Source organism: Trachemys scripta, chromosome 10 (assembly GCF_013100865.1).
Source record: "Trachemys scripta elegans isolate TJP31775 chromosome 10, CAS_Tse_1.0, whole genome shotgun sequence".
Lineage (NCBI taxonomy): Eukaryota > Metazoa > Chordata > Testudines > Emydidae > Trachemys > Trachemys scripta.
In genome coordinates, this window is record NC_048307.1 from 66,079,642 (window position 1) to 66,100,311 (window position 20,670).

At 37.6% G+C, this 20,670-nt stretch overlaps 1 protein-coding gene across 2 annotated transcripts in view; it reads left to right on the plus strand.

Moving 5' to 3' along the window:
• Nucleotides 1-11,017, plus strand: part of FGF7 (fibroblast growth factor 7) — a 58,830-nt gene extending 47,813 nt beyond the window's left edge. For both annotated transcript variants that reach the window (XM_034784165.1, XM_034784164.1), the window contains exons 3-4: nucleotides 7,696-7,799; nucleotides 8,232-11,017. In XM_034784165.1, coding sequence (XP_034640056.1) covers nucleotides 7,696-7,799; nucleotides 8,232-8,426 — 299 coding nt within the window. In that variant the 3' untranslated portion in view covers nucleotides 8,427-11,017. The remainder of the gene's footprint in view (nucleotides 1-7,695; nucleotides 7,800-8,231) is intronic.
• The last annotated feature ends 9,653 nt before the right edge of the window (nucleotides 11,018-20,670 follow it).

Consider the following 20,670-nt stretch of genomic DNA (forward strand, 5'->3'; position numbering starts at 1 on the left):
ATTCCAGATTCATATTAAAACTCCACTACACCAAGGCTGGAATAATTTGACAGATGCTAAATTTATGATCCTAATAGTTACTTGCATGTGAAAACGTTTTGCTATGCTTGTGATTTTTGTCAAGGTATTAAAATCATTGCCATATGCAGGGAGACATATTTTAACCTCATTGTTAAATTAAAAACATTCATATTGAATTAGTGACAAAATTGACCAAGTATATATGTTTTATATAAGTTACATTTTGAAAACTTTGTTAAAATTTGTAACCTAATATATTGAATTATTTTAAAATATTTTCAATTTTTAAGTCCATCATATATTATATTATTTTTAAGTCCACATTTATATATAGTGGCATATCAATGTTCTATTAACATACAAGAATACAGTGTGTGCATATTTGTTTATGGTTATGTGGATGTGGTGTATATAAACGTAACATATGGGTATATTATGCAAAGTATGTGCATATTGTATTTATATCATTATCAATACATTATATATAAAGGTGTCAATATTTTGTTTATAATTTATTCTCTAATAGTTGAAACAATGTCATAGGTGTATATTTCTATTAAGAGTATCTAATGACATAATGATAGACGTCATTAGACTCTTTTCTATTTCTTGCCAGTATATACCTGGTGAAACATTTATAAATGCCTGTAAGATATGAAAAGCAAAACGTTTTTATCAAAGCTACCCAAATCATTACCCAGAACCTTGCTCAGAAATTTTAAATTGAATTTAAAAAATGAATTTAAATAATACAAAAGTGTTAGATGGTAAAATCAACCATTGGAATGAAATCTACTTCCACTATTGTGGAATCAATATCACTTGAAATTCAAGTAATGGCCTCTAGGGGGATAGACTAAAGTTGTAAGTTCTTTCCTAATGTAAGAATTCTGGACTCAAACCTGCAAACTGTTACTATTGCACATATACTTTGTTCTAAGTAGAGTACTACAAAGTGACTCTGCTTATAAGAAAATAATATGATTTTTAAAAATGTTCTGCACGGACCTAACTGCTCCAACTAAAGTCAATGGTAAACTCGCATTCATTTCAATGGGAGCAGAGTTAGGCCAATGCTGAGCACTTTTGTAAGTTTCATCCAGTAGTTACTGTATGCAGAACTAATCCTTACATTTTTGGGCTCCTAATCAGGAAAGCACTTAAGAACATGCTTAAATCCCTCCCTATGTAAGAAAACACTGACAAGCCTTATTGACTTCAATGAGACTAAGCACGTTATTAAGCACTTTTCTGAACAGGGATGATTTACTGACTGGAGGCTTTAAGGTTCTATTTGTTGAAAAAGAGAAAAACATTTTAGATTATTTTTAAATTGTTTGATTTCAAGAAAATAATGAGCAGTTTATTTTATGTGGTATAGGACTGCTACCCTTCTTGATTGTCAAAGGATAGTTTTTACAGAGCTATCCTGTGTCTTTTGAGCTACTGTCCAAGACCTTAAAGCATCCAAAAACATTTGAGGCCATCACAGTTTCACACCCTGTCAGGGTTCCTTCCCCACTCTGAACTCTGGGGTACAGATGTGGGGACCTGCATGAAAGACCCCCTAAGCTTATTTTTACCAACTTAGGTTAAAACTTTCCCAAGGCACAAGTTCCACCTTGTTCTTGAACAATATGCTGCCACCACCAAGTGATTTAGACAAAGAATCAGGGAAAGGACCACTTGGAGTCCTATTCCCCCAAAATATTCCCCCAAGCCCTGCACCTCCTTTCCTGGGGAAGGCTTGAGAATAATATCCTTACCAATTGGTACAGGTGAACACAGACCCAAACCCTTGGATCTTAAGAACAATGAACAATCAATTGGGTTCTTAACAGAAGAATTTTAATTAAAGAAAAGGCAAAAGAATCACCTCTGTAAAATCGGGATGGTAAGTACTTTATAGAATAACAAAAGATTCAAAAACACAGAGGATTTCCCCTCTAGGGAAAACTTTAAAGTTACAAAAGCAGGGATGAACCTCCCTCTTAGCACAGGGAAAATTCACAAGCTAAAACAAAAGATAACCTAACACATTTCTTTGCTATTACTTACTATTTCTGCAATACTAGATGCTTAGTCCAGATATGCTTAAGGAGATGTATTTTTCCTGCCCTGGTTCCTTGCTGACTCGAAGAGAACAAAACAAAGACACAAACAAAAACCTTCCCCCACAGATTTGAAAGTATCTTCTCCCCTTATTGGTCCTTTTGGTCAGGTGCCAACCAGGTTATCTGAGCTTCTTAACCCTTTACAGGTAAGAGGAATTAACCCTTTACAGGGTAAAGAGGGATTTTATGCTACCATTAGCTGTATGTTTATAACACACCCTAATGGGCCATGTCAAACCATCCAGGCATTGTCCGGCTACGCCAGGAGGACAGGAGACACTGGATGTGCTTTAATTAGACCACAACTCTATTCTTAAATATCTGGGACTAACCATCAGATAAAATTTTACAGTGCAGGTAATTCCATAATTCTTTCCAAATACTTGTGGGGCTGCCATCAGCCTTCCCCCTTACCCATATCCTGTTCCCAGCCAACCCACTGCTCTGTATGAGAGTTAAGGGGGGCTATAAAGGAGTGGTGGGGGTTGACTCCTCACCATACCAGCTGTAGGAGTCCCAAACCCCCCTTCTCTGATTCTTTAAAGAATACCTCCTTTAAATCCTTTACCAGTCCATTTTATCTGATCACCATGTCCATTCCCCGCAGAATATCTGCACAGGACATTTGCCACAAGCTTACATGATGAATTGTGACAGTATAGCGTAATGCCCATTTCATTTCATAACTTAATAGACCTATAACCTGCAGTAGGGAAGGCCACCCTCCCCCCCCCCGCAGAAAAAACAAAAAACAAAAAAACAAATCCACATCTTGTCTAACCCAATCTGGTGGTGAGGGAAAAATTCCTTCCCAGCCCCCCTGAGAAAGAACCATCTAGGATAATGACAGCAACAGAACATGAGTATTTTAACTACTTACATGAGTGTGAGGTTGGGTGCTGTTCACCTGCTTCAGGTAAAAGAGGTCTGGACCCCATCGGATCACCTGTGGGAGAGAGGGCAAGATGTTTGCTGACCTGGTCTGTCTGACTGCTCCCTACTTTTTATGTGGAACAGGTAATCTTGGGGGCAGGAGCGGGCTTTAGGGCAATGACCCCTTTCCTCTGAACAGGTGGAAAAGTCACCCTTGCAATTAAAGGGGGACAACTCACCTTCTTTGTCAAACCAAACAAAGGTTAGTTATTTAATATGTGGTGAGGGCAATTGAAATCCTAATGGTAAAATATCTGTAAAGTTTTTTCTGGGTTATCCATAATTATTCTTAAAATGGCACACCCATATACTATTCTCCCCTGATAGAGAGATCTGATGATATAGCAATGCAATATGGTTTTCTTTTTCCTAGCTGGCAGTAGATTTTTTGTGACATCTGATTTTTGCTCACTGCAAGAGTGTGTTTGTTTTAGGGGGAAGTAGAAGGATTGGGGGAGTTTAAAGTATGGTATCTACAGTTAGCCAGTTTTTCTGCTGACTAGTTCAGTTTTCTGTGGATATATTATGCTGGATTAAGCACTCAATCTACTGCAACTCACAGTTGAGTATTTGCTCATTATGTAATTCCTGTAACACCTATGACACACACACTGCCATCCATCCAGTGCTTAATTTGTAATGAACGAGGTGCCGTGGCTCAAGCAATTGTTCTACATCCATAACTGATGCAGCAAGTTCAGAGCTATGAACTGCCAAGCCTCGATGTGTCAGGGCTGAGCCCTGGCACAAATTAAGCATTGCATCCATCAGATGATTGGTATGTAGTATCACACATTGTTTGACTAAGGGTACCTCTCTACACTGCAGCTGGGAGAGAGCTTCCCAGCTCAAGTAGACAGACAAATGCTAGCTCTGCTAAATCTAGTGGGCGAAAAGTAGCAGCATAACCAGGGGTAGCACAGGCAGCAGCTTGGGCTAACCAGCCGAATACAAACCTGCCTGGCCACCTTGGCTATACACTTGGGCAGCTAGCGCAAGCCCCTGCCTGTGCTCCCCCTGGCTACTCTGCTGCTTTTAGCATGCTAGGTTGAGCAGAGCTAACACAGGTCTGTCTACTCAAGCTGGGAAGCACACTCCCAGTTGCAGTGTCGACATACTCTTAGAACAGGCAATATCTAGCAAAAGGAAACATGAACCAACAACAAAAGCTATAGTCCTCGTCTCAACTGAGATTGTGAGGGCCCTCTAGCCTCCTGTAGCCATAGATAGGGCCTGCTTGTCCTCTTACAGCATTCTGTTCTAGCCACAGGAGAGCGTACTCTCAGCTCTCTTTTGTTTGCAGGCTCCTTCATGCACCTTGGGCTTTCATTTATATCATGTAGCCTGGAATCAGACCCAATCACTGGATGCTGTCCAGTTGGGTCAGCTGATTCCCAACACCCACTTGCTGGACTTCCATCCAGAACAGGGCTGACAACTCCTTGCCCTCCTAGCTCTTAAAGGGAGAGCACTCTGTTACATTATATGTGAGTTAATCTTGAGAGGGATGCGTGTTCTGAGCATAGGACTGAGAATCAGGAACTCCTGAGATCCAGTCCTACTCTGACACTAACTCCCTCTGTGGCTTTGGGAAAATCACTTATCACAGTCTTCTACTGGCAATAAAGATACTTTATTCTTCCCAACACCTTGTGATGTAATATTAGATAGTGCATGTAAAGTCTACCATCTAGGGCACCATCACACAGGAGCAGAACATCTTCAAAAAAGTGACATTCAAAGACTTAATAATGTTCCTGGCATTCCACAGTCTCTGTGGATCAGAGGGTGAAAGATTTCTGAGATAGGATCCTAATTATTTATTATATAAGCTACGAGAGCCATGTAATAATAAGCCAAAGAGTGCTTCATATATTTTTAAAATAAGAACCCTCATTTATCTCTTTTTTCTCAAGCATAGTAAAAGAATTGATTTTTATTTACAAAAAGAGGATTTTCAGGAAATAAGAAGCAAAAACCACATAATTTATTAATATAACCTGCAATTGATACTATCTTTTTACACATTTATAGAGTATAATTATAATAGCTAGGGTTTTATTCAACAAAGTCCTTCAATTCTGGCAAGGTAGGCTGTATAAAATGGCTCAGCATCCCCAATAACTATACATAATTCAGGAACCAAACAAGCAATGCCAAACTCTGCCCTTGGATACCTGAATGCAACTCCCAGTGTCTTCAATGGGAGTCATGCACACACATTCCAGGGTAGGATTTAGAGATGTTATGATTATTTGTTTGGTCCTATAATTCTGATTCCTGATTCTTTGACTATTCTCCCGGTATTCCAGGCAAGACTGTGGCATACCCCAATTTACTTGAAGGCTGACAGATAACATACAAGTATGAGTTTGGCATGTGTCAAAAAAACAACAACCCCAAAACAAATCAATATAATAGTGGATTTCATCACTAAATTAAGAAATAATGGGCTAAAAATTACAAATTCAGAAATTCCATACAGTATCATTTTCTTAGAATACAGATTTTAGCATCTTCCCTTTTAAAAGTAATATTATTTCTCACTGTATGCTGCTCTTTGACACAGCCTGTGGATCCCTGGTTTTGTACCTATGACCCTCACTCCTGACCCTGTTATTCATCAGTTGTCCCCAGTAATTATTTGAATCCTGGGTTCAGTAGCTCCTCCCCTTAGGCTGGGGGAGGGGCTTTCAGACACGGGCGGGCTTGTGCCCGCCTGCCTCCCTGCTTTTCAACAGGTACACTATCTTAGCCATCAATAGCAGTCTACTCAGGCATGTCTACTCTGTTCTGTGAAGTCATTATAAATACTTAACTCATTTTCTTTCCACACAGCTGAGAAATGTCAAACATATATTTAATTGGTTAGTTGCAGGCCAATCATCTGGTTTGAATGCTCCACTCGGGTTTCACAACAACCATGAAATTTAAAGTGAAAGTTAATACAATTTTTGGTGAGCTTCACTTTGAAGTTATTTGGCTCAAATCCTTTTTGCAATGCTTGCACGCAGAGTGAGACTTGTTAAAAACTTGAAAATTTTATTTGAAGTTTGGTAGATTCTACAGTGGAGTAGAGAAGTATCAGAGAAGAGATAAAAGAACAGAGAAGCACAGAGTAAGGGAAGAGGCATTAGATCTGGTGGTAGGAAAAACAAAAGGAAGAAAGTATATAGGCTGGGGATGGCATGGAAGCAAAGTGAGTAGGAGGCAACAGACTAAATAAGCAAAAGGGAAGAGTAAAGAGTAGAAGGGCAAGAGAATGTAGAAAAGGGCATATAACAGAGAGATACAGTAGCACAGATGACACCAGATTATAAAAAATTAACAAACCAAAAACCACAACCACAGCCCACACACTCCTCCCTCCCACTTCACAAAAAATGAGCATAAATTTGTAAACAAAGATAAAATTAAATGTAAGTCTTGCTTGGGAGGGAGGTCTGCATCCTTCAGGTGAAAAACTCACACTATGGTGAGGACAATGTGACATTAACACTCCTGAATTACTATAGTGATGATGGATAATACTGCCACTGCACATTCCTGATACATAAGTGGATAGGAATGGGGATTCTGTACCATCAATCAAGAATGAACTTTGGGAAAGAGGTGGTTAACTTGGGTAAAATGCTGCCTGTCAAAGATGTAAGGTTATACCCTTAATCCTCTCTCTCTCTTGCCTAGCACACTTTGGTTAGGTACTGGATTCTGAATGGAATTGTCTGAGCTAGAAAGACCCCTCTGTAGAAAGAAAGTCAGAAGAGGAAGCTAGGTAGCAACTATTCTGAGGATGGCCTTATATCAGAAAAGGTGTGGCCCAAACTCAAAATTACTGTATTCTTTAAACTATTAAAATACTTAAATCTGAAAACTACACAGTGTACTCTTAATTCCATATTTTTGATCAACGAAGAGTATTTTGTGTTACACTAGTAACTGTGGATATTTGTTAATAGCATCTACCAGTCAACACAAAATTAAGGCAACTCCAAATTTTCTAGGTTAAAGATATTTGAATAAGAAAGTTTTGATAGTACTGTAGCTTTTGATTATTTCTCTTCAAATGCAGATATCTTTTCAGTTCCTGACAGTTTTCAAAGCCTGTAAAGGTCAAGCAGGTACTTTATCTTCCTTAAGACTCTGTGGTCTGTTTTCCATCATTTGCAAGTTCTAAGGTTTATGCTTCTTAAGGAGGTGACACCGGTAAAATTCTCACAAATCTTTTAAATGTGATCTTTAAAAATTCTGTGAATCTTGGCTAAAACATGTATATTTCTTTCAACTGGAAACCTGAACCAGAGAAATTTTAAGAAAACAGTCTGATTCTTAAAAAATGCAAGTACAGTTTAGAATAATATGGTGAGTGGGAAACATAGCACTAGAAATTGACATGCAGAGTTAGTTGTGAGTGGGTGTGAGTATACATATATAGGAGATTTTTTAAAGAGAAAACCATGATCGATTCTTGTCTGCACTACATATGTGTAACTACATTAACTTTTTATTTTAATAACCACTCTCACCAGTTTAGGATTTTAAATAAAACCAGAAGTATTGTAGAATCATTAAGACAAACTGAAGAAGCAAATGAAAAGTTTACAGACGTCAATGTGTTTCTTTGCAGGTATTCTGGAAATAAGAACAGTGGCAGTTGGAGTAGTGGCAATCAAAGGTGTGGAAAGTGAATACTTTCTAGCAATGAACAAGTCTGGAAAACTCTATGGAAAGGTACTGATAATACTGCAAAGAACTTATACTATGGAAATATATACTTGTGTACATTTTCTGCTGATTTTTACATAACATCTGTGCAGTGTGTGTACTTTACTGCTAGTAAGTAGAAATGGATTGCATCTTTATCCTATGGCAATGGTGGATTTTTATGCCTGGTAACAGAAACTAAAGATTAGATCCCTAATCTTATTTTAGTAAAAATCCTCCTCTTGTTAAATATTTCAGCTGCTAAGGGAGGCTATTCAAAGCTAAAACATAAAATATGTTAGTTAAGACTGAAGAGACCTCAGTAATTGATTGAGTATTTTAATAACAAATAGTATTTATTATTTGGTATATGTTCTTCCCCCAACTTCCTCACGCCCATTGTGTATTTAAAGAACAAAAGTGCTAATTTTATGCTATGCTATCATTCACTCTTAACAGAAAGTATGCAATGAGGACTGCAACTTCAGAGAACTGATTGAAGAAAACCATTACAATACTTATGCTTCAGCAAACTGGACAAACAAAGGGAAAGAGATGTTTGTGACATTAAACCACAAAGGTGTCCCTATGAAAGGTAAAAAAACAAAGAAAGAACACAAAGCATCCCACTTTCTTCCTTTGGCAATATCCTAATCATATATGATCTATAGAGAACTAGTTCCAGCAGGAAGATTATTTTTAAGAAGACTGAACAAGTAATCAAGAGAGGCTGGAATACTACTGAAAAACTGAACAAGCTGGACTTGCGCATTTATGTTTATTTTAAAGAGACTTCATTAAAAAGATTTGAAAATATACACAAAATCAGATTTAGTAACTAAAAGTTGTAAAAAATTGTAAAGAGTTGTACAATCATTATGTTAGTAATAGTAACTGGGTAGTTTCTTAAATTAATTTACCCTTAAGAGTAAGTCATGACTTGATTATCTGATGATATTTTATTTAAAAAACCTATCTGCTTATTAAACTTGGCTGCTATAATAATAATAAAGCAGATGATAATGTTATGTAAAATATGTCGGACTTTAAGGCTGCTGGAATGATTTGTCAGATTATCAAGTCAAATACTAAACGTGGAGATTGAGCAGTATTTTAAATAGTTCCCAGAGAAACTGATAAACTATACATAAACTAGGATCAGAAAAAAACCTTAAATCTTGTAAATTTGTTACTGTCATATTCCAATTAAAAAAAGCTTGTTTGGAAAATTAAGGTTGCACCACTACAAAATGTCAAATGTATTAACAAGAACAAATACCTAATGCTGCTCTAAAAGATGTTTCAAAATAGTGTATGTAAAATAATAGGAATAGGGAATAAATAAAAATGTACTTCATCTCACTTTCCACAAAATAACATTTTATATAACGACGAAGTAAAAATTCAGACATCTTAAGGTTTTTTATGTAACATAACCTATCTTTTGTATAATTCCTGTTAGGGCATATGGCTTTTAATATTGTTTTTCCACCGTTATTCATGCTTTTTCTCTTGTTACAGCATTAAACTTTATTTTAAGTTATATTTGAACTTTATTGTTCTAAGTTATTTAAGTTGATGTTATTTATAAAAAAAACTTATTAAGCTGCATCTGTTTCATATGCTTTTAATTCTAAAGGAATAACAAAATGGTCTGGCTGAGCTGCATTGGTTTTTTTCTATGACCAGACACAAAGTCTAGTACACAACACTCTTGCCAATGTGCCCTGGATGGCAGACAAAAATGACAGCCTGCAGCAATTTTTACAAATGAAGTCTCACAGGGAACAACCCAAAAATGTAAAAAATCTTTTGCCACATACTCCTGCCAATTAAGTTTGATAGTATTCCCAGAGTTACAGCAGATATAGTAAGGATGTGGATATTGGGCTACATCCTCAGTTGGTATAAATCAGCACTGAGTTCTATGGAGCTACACCAATTTACACCACCTGGGGAAATGGTCCAGAAAATCTAGCCAATAACAATGAAACCTCATGACACTAGAGATTTAAATCCTCTATCCACAGACGTAAAGCAATAGTTCAATAAACTATTGCCACATGAATAGTTCAGTGTCTCTACTTTAATTCTTGCCCTCGCTCTTCAGTCTGGCAACAAATTTGCCAGTTAATATTATACGAGTACTTGTCTGCTATAGGAAATGGACAGAGATCACCAAATAATTACACTAAAAAGCAGCTGTTAGATGATCACCATTAACCTCAGATAGATTCAAAGCAGTTTCCAATGGAGTTAAAGCTCAATTTTCCGCTACAGACTCTTGAGCTGCATCTACAATAGGGCATTTGCCAGTATAGAAATGTTTTTTTAAAAAAATCACACCCTTAACCAACATTACTGTACTGGCAAAAGTTTCTAGAGCGGACCAGGCCTAGGTTAATCAAGTTTTGAAAGCAAAAAATGAAACCCCACTAACATTGTGTTTAGCTACTCTATTGAAGCTGGATTTAAAACGCAACCATATGCCAACATGCTTAAAATTAAATCCAGAATCAGAGTTGGCTTTTCTAAAGATCTTATGATTAGGTAATTCAAACAAAGAGCAGTAAGATCAAATGTTTCTTAAACTTTGTTGATCATTTTTATTTGCACTTTTTGATATTTGCCTTGCCTATTCGGCTGACATTGTGATACCTTGAACTATCTGTATAAGATCTAGGATCAGAAGAGGCTGAATATCTATGTTCATGTTGCAAAGAAGACTGCCAGCTTATAAGGAAAGATGATCAAGATCAAACAAAAACATTTAAAATCATTGCAATGTAATTAACAGGCCAGATCGTACTCCCTTTGATCCATGCATAGAGGATCATTCACACACGGATCATCACCTTTATCTGTGGAGGGAAACTACCTAGCCCAATGTTTGTTAAATGATTGAATATAAAAAGTATTATAAAATGATAAATATTATTGGCATGGAGAGGTGAAACGTCATTTTTCTATCTGGACTAGCCTACCTGTTTGATTTTAAGGGAATTCTGCATGTGAGGTTGCTGTAGTATGAAGCAGTGTGTCTGCTCCATACTCACAGCCACTGCTCTCAATCAGAACCACTGGATACGTGCACTTTTGAAAATGTGGCCATGCCATTTAGGTGCCTAAATAGGAGATGAGCTCTTTTAAACATATGGACCCATAAGTAATTTCATACTCATACTTTTGGAAGAGACGTATTGTAAATTCTCAGTTATTAGATTTGCTTCTCTAATCAAATAAAATTAGATTTTAAAATTAATAATTGCAGTTACATTTAAAAAAGATTTTAAATCACTGACTAATAATTAACTATTCTGGATCAGATTGTGCCCCCAAGATCTTCATGGATATCTTTTCCCCCCGTGTGATTGGACTAGTGTTAGGTATAGGTGGAGCCGGGTAGATGCACACTGTCCCCTCACCAGTTCTACAGGTGCACACAAACCTCACCCTCCCAGATGGCATGATTAAAGACAAAGTGGCCAAGCTGATCCTTGCAGAGTTTATTTTCCCTTAGCTCTGTCCCACAAGGTTTACTGTGTGGAGAGATCCAGTCCTCTGTTATTTGAAATCAACTTACTTAAAATGATTTTCTGTAATATTAGTGCTCATGTAATTTAAAATCTTTCCTGTCTTTTCCACTAAAAGAATAGAATTAGATATGTTCCAAGGACTATGATATATATTTATGTACTATTTCTAACATTTTCCTGACATTAATGTGTAGAGAGCATCCCATGAAGTTCTCAATTCTATCCAAGTTCAAGTGCTTTATAAAACACATCGTTATTTCAAATTCATTTGTACTTTAGCAATAAGAGCCAAAACTATCAAACCATCTACTAAAGAACAAATCTGACTACTCAAAACTAATGTACCAGAATAAGTAATCTAAGTTAGTATTTTTATTCTACAGTACAAAATAGACTTTTGGAACCAACCTTTAATCAAGGGTCAGTGATAACATATACTAAGAACTTTGTTCTCTATAGTGGTGCACATACATGATGTATGGAAACTTGATGAGGTTAAAAAAAAGTCTGTGCTGGGTAACCAGGATCGTTACCAGGATGCCAACATTTATGAGATGCCATTTGTACCTATCATCCAAATTACTCTGCCAAACCCCCTAATGCATCCTCATATGCTGCTGAATTGGTTCTGCAGTAGACAGAAGTGCTATGTTGCCTCCCTAGGTGGAGCTATGGTAAGTGAAGATGTTTTAGTGCTTCAAAGGAGCTCAGCAGAATATAAACTGTCTGAAAGGAGTCATATATGGGAGTGACAACAGGGAATCACAGATAAGATATAAGTCAGAGACAATGGGTAAAAAAAAGTGATAGTTTGTGCAAAGAAAAGGGAAGGGAAATACAGCATTGTTATGGGGGAGGAAGGGAGAGAGATAGCTCAGGTACAAAGGGAAGGAAAGCGTCTACACAGGTGGAAGAAGAAAACAACAATAAAGAGGGGGGGGAAGGGCTGAGATTATGGGCGAGTAGAGAAGAAATAAATAAAATAAAGAAACAAGGGTTAACAGATATAACCAGAAAAAATAGAAGATGGATAAAATGGAAGAGGAAAAGAACAATAAAACAGAAATAGAGGAATAAGAGGGATAATAAAGGATCAGATCCTCAGGTGGGCTGTGGTCACTTTGTGCTGTCCTGCTGTCATACTTTGGATGCAAAAGCTGAGTAAGTGGTTCAGGGAGGATCACCCCAATTGCAAGGGTGATCCTGTAGCAGCATAGAGTTAGCGCAAGGCCTTATATTCTGCACTGCTCTCCTTGCTGTAAACTTAGCAGAGAAGAGCAGTGTGGTTACTGAAAACGGGCCATGACTGGGAAATCACTGTTATGCCTTTCTCCTGGGTTTGGCCTTCAGCTCCTTATGGCCTTTACAGGCCAGTGTAACTTAGAACAGTCCTTAGGTTGCTCTAACCCAGTGCATAGTGGAAAGCATGCACAGTGAAGCACAAAGATCAGGGCAGCACAAATGGGAACTTTACACTGTCTCCTAACTTCCATTCGATATTATGCAAGTATCTAAGGATCTGATCCTGAAAATCCATCCCACAAGAAAATATACATCTTGTCAGTCTCAAACCTGAAAAATGAGTTTGGATGTTAGAAAGTGACAGAGGTAATTAGCCAAAACTGACCAAACCAAAGGTAAGATGATCCTAAAAATGTAAAGATAGAAAGACATAGAAAAAGAAGAAGGAATGGCTGTCAGATTTGTTTTGGTATTAAAATATTTCCAATTTACTCTTTTTCAAATATTTTTGAAGACAATCCTCACATCAATCCCAGTATACAATTGTATTGTATACAAGTGGGGTGCAAACCCTTCTGTCAGCCCAGCTGCTTCCCTTGCCATCTATTTTTCCACTCCCACTTCTGGCACCTTTTCAAATTAAATTAAGTGCAGTTCTAGTAAATGTATCTAAATGCTTTGCTGTTGAACTGCACTAAGAACCCAAGTTGACTACCAACACGCAACTAAATATGGCTACCTACTTGTTATTACACAAACACCGTCCAGAACTACTAGCTGGTGCACAACTAATTCCAAGACAATTGTTCCAGACTGCACTGAACTTCTATTGGCAGCAGGAACTCTATATGTAAGGGAGGGGAAGGGATGGCAAAGTTTGACCAAAGATTGATCTTAAATAGAGACTAACAGACCAAAAAATGGGAACTAACTGTTGTCAATAGTATCTCACCAGGCACTGAAAGTATGAGTATGCTGTTAATATATCCCAGAATTATATTTGCCTTTTTCACAATTGCATCACATTGTTGACCCATATTCAATCTGTGATCCACTGTAACTCCCAGTACTACTGCCTTGACGGTTATTCCCCATTTTGTAATTGTGCATTTGATTTTTCCTTCCCAAGTGTAGTACTTTGCAATTGTCTATATTGAATTTAATCTTATTGATTTCAGACCAGTCTTCAATTTGTCAAGGTCATTGTGAATTCCAATCCTGTCCTTCAAAATGCTTTCAACCCCTTCCAGTGTGATGTCATCCACAAATTTTATAAGCATATTCTCCACTCCATTAACCAAGTCAATAATGAAAATGTTGAATAGTATCAAACCCAGGCCCGACCTCTGTAGGTCCCCAATAGATACATCCCCCCAGTTTGACAGCGAACCATTGAAATTACTCTTTGACTATGGTTTTTCAACCAATAGTGCACCCACCGCATAGTAATTTCATCTAGATTATATTTCCCTAGTTTGCTTTCTAAAATCAAGACAACTCACATCTACTGTTTCCCCAGTATCCACTAGGTCAGTAATAAAAAAAGGAAATTAGCTTGTTTTGGCATGATTTGTTCTTGACAAATCCATGTTGGCTGTTATTTATCATCCTATGATCCTCTAGGTGCACCCTGTAGCCCAGTGAGCTAGCTTGCCTTTATTATATTCACTGCTTTGCATTATATTCTGCTTTGATGTGATGGTGATGGGGAAGACGATGGATAATATTTCAGGTTGTTCTACAAGGGAAGGTGTGAGTATATGGATGTGCAGATGGACATTCTGTAGTAGCTCTATCTACCTTACTAAGCTGGGGTGTTTGTGACTGTGCTAAATGTATTAATAAACTATATTTGTAAATATAAAAGAGTTCCTATAGTGTGAGTGTTGTAACTGTGCACATCGGGGTTCCTAACTATATAATAATTTAAATAATACTGTGCCTGATCTAGGATTCAAGAACCGGTGAACCCTCAAAGTGATAACTGGGGATTCTTAAGTAATCAATATAATTACACTGCTACCTCGATATAATGCGACCCGATATAACACGAATTCAGATATAATGTGGTAAAGCAGTGCTCGGGGGGGGGGGAGGCGAGGTTGCACACTCCGGTGAATCAAAACAAGTTCAATATAACGCGGTTTCACTATAACGCAGTAAGATTTTTTGGCTCCCGAGGACAGCGTTATATCGAGGTAGAGGTAATACATAATCTAAAGATCGGGCAATAATATAAATTGATTATTTGTTAATTTGTTCCAATATCTTTCCAGGTATCAAAGTTAGGCTGATTGATCTTTTATTCCCTTGGATCTTCTTTGTTCCCCCTTTTAAAGACAGGCACTGTGTTAGCCCTTCTCCAGTATTCTGAGACCTCACATGTCCTCCATGGGTTCTTGAAGATAATCACTAATTGTTCAGAGATTGCTATATCTAGATCCTTAAGTACCGCAGGGTGAATTTTGTCAGCACCTGCCCATTTGAAGACATCTAACTTATTTAAATATTTTTAACCTGTTCTTTCCCTATTCTGGCTTGTGTTCCTTCCACTTTGTTGTTAATATTAATTGTGTTACACATCTGGTTACAATTAACCTTTTTAGTGAAAAATGAAGTAAAATAGGCATTAAACCCCTCAGCTTTCTTGGTGTCATCCATTGTTAGCTCTCCTTCTCCACTAAGTAGTGGATCTACACTTTTCTTTATCTTTCTCTTGCTCCTAATGTGTTTATAAAATCTCTTTTTATTGCCTTTTATGTCTCTTGCTTAGGTGTAACTCATTTTGTGCCTTACCCTTTCTGATTTTATCCCTACAATGCTTACACTATTCGTTTATACTTATCTTTAGCAGTTTGTCCATGTTTTCACTTTTTGTAGGATTTCTTTTTGATTTTTTAGGTCATTAAAGAGCTCCCAATGCAGCCATATTGGCGGTTTACTGTTCTTTCTCTCTGTTCTTCACCCTGAGATAGTTTCCTGCTGTGCCTTTAATACTGCCTCTTTCAGAAACTGCCAGCTCTCCCGGACTCCTTTTTCCTTAGATTTTCTTCCCATGGGACCCTACATATCAGTTCTCTGAGTTTGTTTAAGTCTGATTTTTTGAAAATATGTCTTCCTTGCATGAGATAAATATAAATTTATCTTTTGCTGTATTTGTAATATGTTTTACACTATTAAATGTCTATTGCAGTAAAATACATGTATAATATAGCATAAAGTTAACAGTGGCAAAACTGTCCAATTTCCATGGCCTTTAAAATATAAAATATATAATTTGTTTTCACTTTTAGTTCTACATTGAAGCCTTTTAAAATATTATCACAGAAATTATACCAGCTACTCAGATTGCCACATGGTTAATTATTATCCAACAAGTAAGAAACCATATTTATAAAAGTATACTGTTCTTTTTAACCAATGCACTTTTATAAATAATCTGGTCTCTGGGTGAACACATAATCGGTCTGTTCTCAAAAGTCCCAATCTAGCAAGCTACTTCAAGCATGCGATTAGCGCCATTTAAGTCGATGGAACTTTGAAGTCAACAGAACACTCATGTGCTTAAAGGTAAATGCTTTGTTCATTCAGGTCCTAAGCTAGTATAAATGCAGCAAGCTAATACTGACACAGAAAGCAATTGTCACTACACTACACTTACATAAGAATAGCACTTACACAGTACTTTTAATTGTCAAAACACTTTACAAATAATAAGTGGATTTATTTTCACAACACCCAATGAAGTATTTAGGAAAGTATTATTATTCCCATAATAATCTCCATTTTACAGCTGGAGGAACTGAGACAGAGAAGATAGCTGATTCGCCTAAAGCAAGAGATGCAGTCACAGTCAAAGCTGAGGTCAGAACTCAGGAATTTCATGATTATTTCTTAATTTACTTACAATATTTCATGAAAAAGAAAGAATTCAGCCTGTTTTTTCCATTCCAGATTGAGTTTTCGGAGGTGGCAGTTAGCAAAACTTTTCACTTGAAAATGGAGCAAATTTGATATGGAGTATTTAATGGCAATAAACATGGAATTTTACATAGTCATTTTTAGAGTAGACCTGCACTTTAAAACAAACTCCAAAGAGTATTTTTTTAAGGAATTACATGAGGTTTTAAACATGAGACTTCTGTTAACTTTAATGATTCATACAGCTAAAACTTCTAACAACACTTTGAAAAACCAGAGTGTAAATCCAAATTATTTTATATTATATCTCTATACTTTCTAGTATTTTTAAAAATTACACAAAACTTCAAGTAGCATAAAGAAAATCAAGCATTAAAAACCTTAGTCTTGTAAATAATCTAATAATGCACTCGCTTAAGCAAGCTTGCTTGTAAATCCTGAGGCATTCCAGATACTGAAATTGTATAACTGCTTACATTCCAGACCTAAAAAGGGAGATTTTCTTCAATTTTGTTTGTAAGACAGATTTTAACTCACTACTAACCATTTGTTTCATTAAAAAAAACCCTTTTATTTCAATTTTTAAGAAGCTCTACACTTGTAAAGGCTGGGTATTAACGTCATCAGCTGAACAGATAACTGAAGTAAGAAGAAATCATTTCACAATGAGAAAAGGAAATAAAATATTTTCCTTTAATGGGGATCCAACAAGAACAGGACTTTAAAACAGATGAACATACTTCATACTTGAAAATTACAGTATTTTTTTACCTGTTCCTGAGGAAGGATATTTTGCTATCTGAATCTTTCTTTACCTATGAAGTCTTAGTATTTTTACTGTCATTCTTAGAACAGTTCTTCCAGTAATGATGGTCCAGGGTCTGATCCTGCAAAAGTATTGAGTGCCTCTTGAGCAGCATTGAGCACTTGTAACTCCCACTGAAATCGATTGAGGGCCAGATCTTCAAAGGTTTTAAGGTGCCTAAAGATGCAAATAGGTGCCTAGGGGGATTTTTAGTAGCCCCTAAGCAGGTTATATGCATAACTCGCAATAATTTCAATGGATGTTAGATGCCTAACCTGCTTAGGCACTTTTTAAAATCCCACTAGACACCTTTATGTATTAAGCTCTACTCTAAACAACAGTACAAGCCCGCCTGACAAAGGAACCCCAAACAAACATGTTTCAATATACCAATCTTGTTTAAAAAAATCTCCATTATTAGTCTGTTTTTCATAACCATTTTAGTATTATAAGTTATTATTCAGGCTAGCAATATTTTCGGTAATAAAAGTTAAGTGCTCCCAGTCTCCCTTTTTATGGGAACAATGTGTAGGGACTCAAAATATGTACCTTATAGAGAGCCAGCATAACATTGATTTAATTTTACATTGGACAACACCAGTTATAAGGGAATAAAATGGCTGTGTGGCAATTGGCTGCTGAGTCAGCATGGTCTAGTAGATAGGATGCCAGATTGGGAGTCAGGAAACCTGGGTTTTATTCCTGGCTCTGCAGTTGACCTGCTGTGCTTAGGTAAATCACTTCACATCTCAGAACCTCAGTTCCTCATCTGCAAAATGGAGATAAAGATACTAACCTTTTCTAAAGCACTATGAGACCTATAAAGGAAAAGCACCACATAAGAGCTAAGGATTATTGTCATTATGGCCTCTGTGTACCATTGAAATTAGGAAATGGAGTGGAAATCCATCAACCTCATGAAAAAACTCGTAAAGCATTCTATATGCATCCGAAGAAGGGGGCTGTAGTCCACGAAAGCTTATGCTCTAATAAATTTGTTAGTCTCTAAAGTGCCACAAGTACTCTGTTCTTTTTGCGGATACAGACTAACACGGCTGCTACTCTGATACCTTTCTTCTGGGGAGTGACAGACCACACTAACATGATTCTTCTTTAGGCATCATGTGGTTGTCTCATAGACTCATAGACTCATAGACTTTAAGGTCAGAAGGGACCATTATGATCATCTGGTCTGACCCCCTGCATGGTGCAGGCCGCAAGACCCTTCCCTGGACTCTGCCGTTGAAGTCCCCAATCCTGTGTTTTAGTGACTTCAATCGGCTGAGACCCTCCTGCTAGTGATCTCTGCCCCATGCTGCGGAGGAAGGCGAAAAACCTCCAGAGGCTGAGCCAATCTACCCTGGAGGAAAATTCCTTCCCGACCCCAAATATGGCGATCAGTAATACCCCGAGCATATAGGCAAGAGTCTCTAGCCTGACCCTTGTTGGCCATTATGCTATTCACATACCATTGCTTGGTTTTCCTTGGCTACTATGTTTTACCATTAAACCATTCCCTCCATAAACTTATCCAACTTAATCTTAAAACCAGACAGGTCCGTCGCCCCCACCGTTTCCCTCGGAAGGCCGTTCCAATCTTTCACCCCTCTGACGGTCAGAAACCTTCGTCTAATTTCAAGCCTGAACTTCCCCCCGGCCAGTTTATATCCATTCGTTCTCGTGTCCACATTAGTACTAAGCTGGAATAATTCCTCTCCCTCCCTTGTATTTACCCCTCTGATATATTTGTCTATATAACCAGCCTCTCAATTGCCATAAATGAGAACAGTTCACTGGACTTCATGTTTCCTGCAACCCTTAAAAGACCATGGTAAATGGTGGGATGGGAGGTTTAAAAGTATGAGTTATAACAATAATACCCTCCCACATTTAGTGAATGAGGATAAGAGAGAACCATGTACATTACACACCACACAAATCAAATCGTTGCCTTCCTCTTTTGGGGCCAAACCAGAGGGTTACTCTAGCCCCTATGATTTTAGGAACTACTGTGGATAGATAGCACAGCTCCAGTAAGGGGAAGAGGGTCATGTCCAGAACAGGGAGTGTTTTACTTAACCTGCTGCACATATATTTACTTTCTACTTAGTTAAATATTCTTGTTCTCTTGTACCAGCACAATGATGGGGTTCCAGGATTGCAAGAGAAATCTGATTCATTAAAAACAAAAACATGATAACTTGGAAAATTCATGCAAATGTTTTTGTTAGTTTCAGGTTTTGTACAAGCTTATCATTTTTCAAAAGCTAAAGATTCTCCTGACAATGTCCCTTCAGTATTTTAGATAAACTTCTATTTTTAAACTGTGTTATTGCAGACTAAGCGACATATAAATAAAGAATACTGAAAGCAAGAACCTCCTTTTGAGACTGGAACCTGAGTGGTAAGAAGGGAATTATACAGTAAGCCTGATGACAGTGCTAATTTCAGCATTCCTTAATGCAATTGTGGTTCATTCTTTACTTATTGTACTTGAAAAGAAATATAGAAATTAGAACAAGGAAGAAGAGCAAGGAAGGCTACAAGTCAACAACTGAAGACTGAGAGCTGCCCAGCCTTATTATGCAGTAGATATGCATGGTCAGCTCATACAAGCAAAAATAATTCTGTAAATAAAAGAACGCCCTATAAAAAGTAAAACACCTTTTGTGTAGGGCCCCAATCCTGCAGCCCCTATTCAGAATCAGTTAGACAGCACACTCAATAAATGTAGTCAGACTAGAGTGGTTCTCCTGTGGTTTCGCTATGGGCAAGCTATGTGAGAATCGTTGCACGTTAGTCCAAAGCCAGGTGCCCTGGTCATAAAACACACCTTGTGATCATTCTACTCCTCTATCTTCTAGAGCTGATCGTGAGTCATACTGAACAAGCTGACACAGCAGAGTTAATGCAGAATGAAGTGCTCATTCAACACTATAGGCAGGTGATGATATAGAGCTGTGGTGTCCAACCTTTTCAGTCTGAGAGCCAAACATATTATTTCAAAAAGATCAGAGGCGCACAATCAATACTTAGGGACAGCTTATCTGCCCTGCTCTGCTCCCTTGGCCCATCCTTTCTGGTCCATAACTAACAAGTACAAGTTAGAGCAGCCTCCCTGATGCCATAACTTTCACTGGGGCTAGGGCTGGAGCAGAGAATCAAGGATATGGAACAGATTGATGGTTCGCAACTTTTCCCCCTCTCCTGCTCTTGGTGTTTGGCTAGGAGAAGGTCTCTCTTAGACTGAAACAGAGCCAATCAAGTTCCTGTACTGGGGCTCTGACAGCCCAACAGTGAAGCAGATCTGGAACACTCACAGCCATTCTATCATTTCTCCCCTGCAGTGTAGCAGGTGCCCATTGGGGATGCTGCTGAGGAGATTACTGCACTT